General features: G+C 44.6%; 1 protein-coding gene across 1 annotated transcript; it reads right to left on the bottom strand.

Moving 5' to 3' along the window:
* On the bottom strand, positions 1-6,697 carry PLA2G1B (phospholipase A2 group IB). The gene is made up of 4 exons (XM_081546221.1): positions 6,400-6,697; positions 3,473-3,632; positions 2,896-3,023; positions 1-210 (listed from the first exon to the last, which is right to left on the bottom strand). Exons 1-4 carry the CDS (start codon positions 6,635-6,637, stop codon positions 95-97), a joined length of 642 nt encoding a protein of 213 aa, XP_081402347.1. The 5' UTR covers positions 6,638-6,697; the 3' UTR covers positions 1-94.
* Between the last annotated feature and the right edge of the window lie 239 nt (positions 6,698-6,936).

Genomic DNA, 6,936 nt, shown 5'->3' with positions numbered 1-6,936 from the left:
GGCCTTTCAATAGGTGCTTTATTGGAGGACATGGTATAAGGTCAAAGCCATGGGGCCCAAAGGGAACCCTAATTTCCTGGGAAGATGCTCAGATCTAGCAGTACGTTTTGTCCAGGTTCTTGTACTCCTTGTTGTATGGGACCTGTGAGAAGCAGATGGCGGCCTTGCGGTCACAGTTGCAGATGAAGGCCTCACAGGCATTGTTTTCGCCTGGAATAGAGTAAGAACAGAGGACTGAGTCAGGGCGGTTCATGCTTTGTACGATCCAGGGGCAGGAAGAATGAAATGAAACGATCTGCTGGCAATTCCACTGGTGCAAATTTAGGGTTGACAGATAAAGCAAATAAAAATACTGGAACTTCAGATCAACAATAAATGTACTATTTGGGACACAGACTTAAAGAAAATCATTTCTTGTCTATCTGATAATCGGATTTAACTGGGCAGCCTATTTTATCTGGTGACCCTAAGGTATGATAGCTGCTTTCTGGGACGTTCTCTGTTTCTCACTTCTAAATGAACTCACTGCTTTGAAAACCCATATAACCACAGAGCGCTGATAACATAGATAAGCAACTGCAAATCGTATGGGAAATACTAAAACACATACTCAAGGCAGCAAAATATTTTACATTTCAACTTAGTGAAGTTTTGTAAGCCAATTTCTCTACTTTAAAACACATATTCTTAAGATTACAGAATGTCCTTACAATAAAGTATTATACAGACGTTTAAAATAATTGTGTCTATATGTGGAAATGTTTCCAAGATATTTTATTAACAGTAAAAAGTGCATAGTGTATGCTGAAAAAATCTGAAGTGCAATACATCTAACTGGTTTTCTTGGGTGTTAGGATTATAGGTGCCTTCTGCTTTCTATGACATACATTTCTGGAGAATTTGAAATTATATTATTTTGACCTCATTTACATTTGTAACCAAAAGAAACAACACAGATAACATTTAAAATGCATTTCAGCTTTATTATCCATAATTTAATTATGTATATCTGCTTACCTTCAGTAATCTTATTCAGGTTTTGTTTTTCTACTCCTTTCTTTTAAAAATCATGAATGCTTTCCTCAACCACTCATTAAGCATAAATTAGTGCTTAATTAGATTATAAAGTGTGCATAATGAGATAATTATTTAGCGAGTTATTGTTTTTTTCTTTTAATTTTGTTTTATTGAAGTTTAGTTGATTTACAGTGTTGTGTTAGTTTCAGGTGTACAGCAAAAGTGATTCAGTTATACATGTATATTTTCTTTTTCAGATTATTTTCCATTATAGGTTATTACAAGATATTGAATATGGTTCCCTGTGCTATATAGCTACTTGTTATTTATCTATTTTATATATAGTAGTGTGTGTCTAGCAAGTTATTGTTTATAATTTGAATCAGTGCCTTCTGCTGCAGGCTTCTTGACCTCCTTTTAGGGAAAGAAGACAGTTGCATTAAAAATAAATTATTTGCAAACATGTATGTGTGGTGTGTGTATTTCCCTGGGGAGAGTGTCTATAGCTTTCAGCAGATTCGTAAAGGAGTACAGAATCCATAGAAAGAAATTCTTACTGAACAAGTTTCAGGGCAAAAATATGATTTCCTGTATATCTGGCTTTCTGAAGTAGAGCGCAACTGAAATCTCTGTTACCAGGGGACTGTGTAAGCAAATGAAGCTATTTTATGCAGCTTTGAAAGAAGTAATAAGGAAGACTGTGAGACAATGGAAACACGGTCATAAGTGAGAAAAACACAGAATGCAAGATTGTATCTAGACTGTGCATTCATCAAACATTTACATCGAGAGCACCTATGATTCCAGGCTCTGATCTAGACTCTGGAGACACAGCCATGAAGAGAATAGACAACCTCTGATCTTATGAATCCTTTCTATTGATGAGAGACAGCAAATGAAGGAATAACATTAATATGTCAGCTGTTAGGAAATTCTGTGGAGAAAATAAAGCAGAGAGAAAAGAGAAAATGCTGGAGAAATGGAGAGAATGTGTATATGATTTAAAGGAACAGGTTGAAGGAATTCCCTGGAGGTCCAGCGGACTCTGCGCTTCCCCTGCAGGGGTTGGATCCCTGGTTAAAAAGAATACAGAGGCATGAAACTGTTAATTTCTAAGGGTGATGGGATGCCAGGTCAGTCTTTTCTTGGCACTTTGGGAGTTGGACTATGGTGATTCCAGTGTTGTTAGTACAATTTTCAAAAATTGGGATGTATCTGTGATTGCAAAATTAAGGGCAATGAAAATCTAGAATGCTGGTGTCACAAGACAGTACCCTACACCTCTCTGAATTGTCTTGCTTTCCAGAACTGTCTTCATGGAGGGACATGTTTCATCATGAACGCTGCGTAACTTAGTGGTTAAGACCTGAGCCTTTAAAATCAGAAGAACCGAGTTCAAATGCTGGCCCTACCACTCACAGGTTGTGTGATTTGGAGCAAGTGACTACTTTGGGGCCTCAGCTTCCTAACCTGTAAAATGGGTTTAAGAAAACCTATCACATATGCACACCTTGCCTAGTACCTGGCATGTAATGAAAGCCTGATATGTGGGAGTTCTAAGCTCTTTTTATGAAATAAACAAAGCAGTATGGCCTGGCAGTTAAAAGCAGAGGTTTTGGTGTGATATAGACCTATATTCAAAAACCAAACACCACCATTTATGAGGCTGTGTGCCCTTGGACAATTGGTCTGGCCTTCTGAGCCTCAGTTTCCTCATCTGTAAAATGGGGATAATAACAGTACTTATTCCATAGGGTTGTTTCAAGAATTAAAGGAGATACTGCCTGGCACCAAGAAAGTGATCAGTCAGCGGTGGCTATCATTACTATTATTTCCCTCCATGCCCACTAACAAGAGCCAACAAGAGGGTAAACCTACTGCTGCAGGTGACCTCATTGTTAGAACAGGAGTACGAGTAGCTGTTGGTGTAGGGATTGTCCACGAGGACTTCACAGCTGTCCAGTTTCTTGGCTTGTTTGTAGCAGTTGTCATGTGTCTGGCAGCACCTGGAGAAGGGGAGGAAGAGAGCTGAGGCAGGAGGGTGGGTAGGGCAGCACATCAGCTTGAACTTGCTCCCTTGGAACAGGTGGGGATGTTTTAGATGACCTGCTCTGAGAGGTACTGGTCCTGTGGCTTGAAAACAGTCATTTAAAATGGTTGCAGGAATACAGCAGAAGCCTATGTTTTGAAGAGGCAGTGATGGTTTCACCCCGGCTGGAAGATTGAATCCTTGCAGTCACTAGAGGGCAGCATTTACACACACACACACACACACACACACACGCACACGCACACGCACACGCCAACCTTCAGCTTCAGGTGAACGTGTGAACATGTGTTACTTTAGCAAATAGGCAAATCTTTTTTTTTTTCCTTTTTTTCTTTGTGCCTCGTGAGACCTTTGTCTTGTGCCCTCCCCCCACCTCAGGGATACTTTCCCAGCAGAGCAACTCACCTGTCCAGATCATCCACTGGAGTCCCTGATCCACCCAGGCCACAATAGCAGCCGTAGTTGTTGAAATCCAGCAATGGTTCACTGCTGGGGATCGTGCACTTAATCACGCCGTTGAACTGCCATAACGCCCTCGAGTTGAGGCCGGCCTGGCCAGCGCCCACTGCAGGAGGACACAGCCAGAGTTCAAATACATCCTCGTTGGCTGCCGGCGCCCCAGGGACCTTACTACCTGCTCTCTCTCAGGCCCCATGCTGTCCCCCTGGCCCCCCATCAGCTGCCTCCTCTGAAAAGAGCTGGATACAGGAACCTGGTAAAGTGAGTAGGCATTTTCTAAACAACTCACAAAATGTGAAACTCACCATTTAAACCAAAGTGTACAATTCAGTGGTTTTTAGTATATTCACAGACTTGTGCAGCCATCAATACTAATTCCAGAACATTTTCATCACCCCAAAAGGATGCCCTCTGCCCATCAACAATCACTCCCCTTTCCCCCCTCCCTTCTGGCAACCACTAATTTGTTTTCTGTTTCTATGGATTTGCCTATTCTGAACACTTTGTGTAAATGGAATCATACAATATATGGCCTTTTGTGACTGGCTTCTTTCACTTCACATATGATTTGAGCTTCATCCGTGTTATCACAGGTATCAGCATCTCAGTTCTTTTTATGGCTGATTAATATTCCATTGTATGGACAGATCACATTTTTTTAGTTGTTCATCATTTGATGGACATTTGGGTTGTTTCTACTTGTTGACTGTTATGGATAGTGCTGCTGTGAACATTTGTGTACTGGTTTTTGTGTGAATATATAAAACTATTTCCATTATTTGCCCAGTAAATATTTATTGAGCACCTATTATATGCTAGTCACTGCCCTGGAGACACATCAGTAAACAAATAAAAAATCTGTAACCTCATTGAGCTTATGATCTAGTGCAGGAAAAAACAGTAAACAATAAAGGTAATAAATAAGGGAATCGGATATTGTGTTAGAAGGCGGCAAAATTGGAGCACAGTAAGGGATCTAAATGGGGGGTTGAGTTGGGGGATGACGAGGTTGAGGGGGGCCAGGAGTGTGAAGAATGATGAGGAGGTCCATGTGGCCTCCATTCTCAACAGCACAGCCTCTTTTCTTTTTTAAAATTATTTGGCCGTGCTAGGTCTTGCTACTAAGCTGCTGCTAAGTCGCTTCAGTTGTGTCCGACTCTGTGTGACCCCATAGACGGCAGCCCACAAGGCTACGCCATCCCTAGGATTCTCCAGGCAAGAACACTGGAGTGGGTTGCCATTTCCTTCTCCAATGCATGAAAGGGAAAAGTGAAACTGAAGTCGCTCAGTCATGTCCGACTCTTAGCGACCCCATGGACTGTAGCCTACCAGGCTCCTCCATCCATGGGATTTTCCAGGCAAGAGTACTGGAGTGGGGTGCCATTGCCTTCTCCGGTGCTAGATCTTAGCTGTGGCCAATCTTCATTGTAGCATGCAGGATTTTAAGCTGCAGCATGTGGGATCTAGTTTCCTGACCAGAGATCGAACCTGGGGCCCTATATTGGGAGCACAGAGTCTTAGCCACTGTACCACCAGTGTAAGTCCCTAGGACCTCTTTACTTCAGGTGTAGAGATCTACTTGTGAGATTTGGTGCCATAAAGATGGTGCTAAGTGATTTTGGCCCACAGTGTTGTCTCTTTGCCCCATGCCTGGCCCTTCCTGTCCTTGATATGCTGTGGACACTGGAGTCGGTCCAAGTGCTTAGGCTCCAGGGCTCAGGAAGGGTGGCAGCTGGTCACTTTCTCTCAAGAGCAGCCTCCACGGTGGCAGCTGACAGCGGCTACATCCAGGAGCAGAGCCTGGAGGAGTGGTGAAGCTGTGCTCAGACAGGAGTGGCCTGACTGCCTTGGCCCCTCTCCAGACCCCTCTCCTGCTTTGCTCCTCTTTCTTTCTCTCTGATCCTGCAGTTCTGCTCTTTGCAGAGGCCAGACCTGCATGCAGGTATGGCTCAAGTGCATGAGCGTGCAGGGAGCATGGCTGAGTCCCCAGTCTCAACCCTGAGCCTGATACCATCAGGCTGATACCATCCCATTAGAGACTCTGATACCATTAATGTTGAATGAATGATTAATGGCAGAATGAGGTGTGATTTGAATTCTAGTTAATTCTGATTCTATTAATCCATTCATTAAATGGTGCAAACAGCACTATCACTGCTCTCAAGGAGTCTGTGCTTAGGTGTGGGTGTGAGATAAAAAATGAATCAACAAGAGACATGCTGCAGGCTAAGACAGGCACTGAGAAGCCCTTGTATCAAGGCCATGGCTCAGTGGTAAAGAATCCGCCTGCCACGCAGGAGATATGGGTTCCATCCCTGGGTTATGAAGATCCCCTGGAGAAGGAAATAGTGGCCCACTCCAGGGAAAGGGAGAAGGGGTGCTCTTAGCTTGGATGGACAAGGAGGGTAAGCCTTTCTGAGATGGATCATCTGAGTTCAGACCCAAAGGTGGAGAAGATGCCAGATGTGGGGAAATTTTGTGTGTGTGTGTGTGTGTGTTAAGTCACTTCAGTCATGTCCGGCTCTTTGTGGCCCCGTGGACTGTAGCCCGCCAGGCTCCTCTGTCCATGGGGATTCTCCAGGCAAGAATACTGGAGTGGGTTGCCATGCCATCCTCCAGGGGATCTTCCCAACCCAGGGATCGAACCCTCGTCTCTTAGGTCTCCTGCATTGGCAGCTAGGTTCTTTACCATTAGTGCCACCTGGAAAACCCATCGAGGGGGATATGCGAAGACCCCAATATGGGAGCTCTTAAGCCCCACGGCGAGCCCTGAAAAAGACCCTGGGTCTGGCCATCCCTGTGACCTCTGGCCCCCATTGCAGAGGAGAGAGACCCCAGGGCAGGAAGGGGTGGGGCTGAGGGCACTCGCCTACCTGTGAGCAGAGCGGCCAACACCAGGAGTCTCATCCTGTTGTCAGGTTGGTGAGCAAAAACTGATGTCACTATGGGCTCCCTCCTTATAGCTGCCCCGCTGCCCGAGATAAGACTGTGGTGTTTGCTTTGCTCCCTGCTGACTCTCAGTTGGCCTTGAGTCTGTTGCAGAAATAATCCTGAGCAACAAGCAAGCCCTGCCAGCCGGGGGTCCTTGGAAGTAGTGTGCGTATTTGTCATCCGCCCTTTTGAATGAAAGGGATTATTTGTGGAGTTGCACACCTTGGAATTTTGACCCTCATACCCACCCCTTTTGTGTGTGTGTGTGTGTTTCTTTTTCTCTTCTTTTTTTTTTCTTTTACCCACCCCTTTTTACTCAGTCCAGCTTCAACATTGTGTGTGTGCGTGTGTGTGTGTGTGTGTGTGGAGGGGCGGCTGTCAACCCCGTTGAACAACTGGGAGAAGGGGGATGGGAAGGAAGTTACTGTTGCCTCCAGGTCCTCTCATGAGCCTGAGTCTGGGCTGTGGGTCTCATTGAA

Source organism: Giraffa tippelskirchi, chromosome 11 (assembly GCF_054371585.1).
Source record: "Giraffa tippelskirchi isolate mGirTip1 chromosome 11, T2T-mGirTip1v1.2.pri, whole genome shotgun sequence".
Taxonomy (NCBI): Eukaryota; Metazoa; Chordata; class Mammalia; order Artiodactyla; family Giraffidae; genus Giraffa; species Giraffa tippelskirchi.
This window is presented reverse-complemented; position numbering and strand designations above follow the sequence as displayed.

Coding starts and splice junctions, on each gene's coding strand:
- PLA2G1B (XM_081546221.1), bottom strand. CDS start 6,637: ATGACAAATACGCACACTACTTCCAAGGACCCCCGGCTGGCAGGGCTT. Junction 3,633..6,399: donor GTTGGCCGCTCTGCTCACAG/GTAGGCGAGTGC, acceptor GTCCTCCTGCAG/TGGGCGCTGGCCAGGCCGGC. Junction 3,024..3,472: donor CCAGTGGATGATCTGGACAG/GTGAGTTGCTCT, acceptor CCCCTTCTCCAG/GTGCTGCCAGACACATGACA.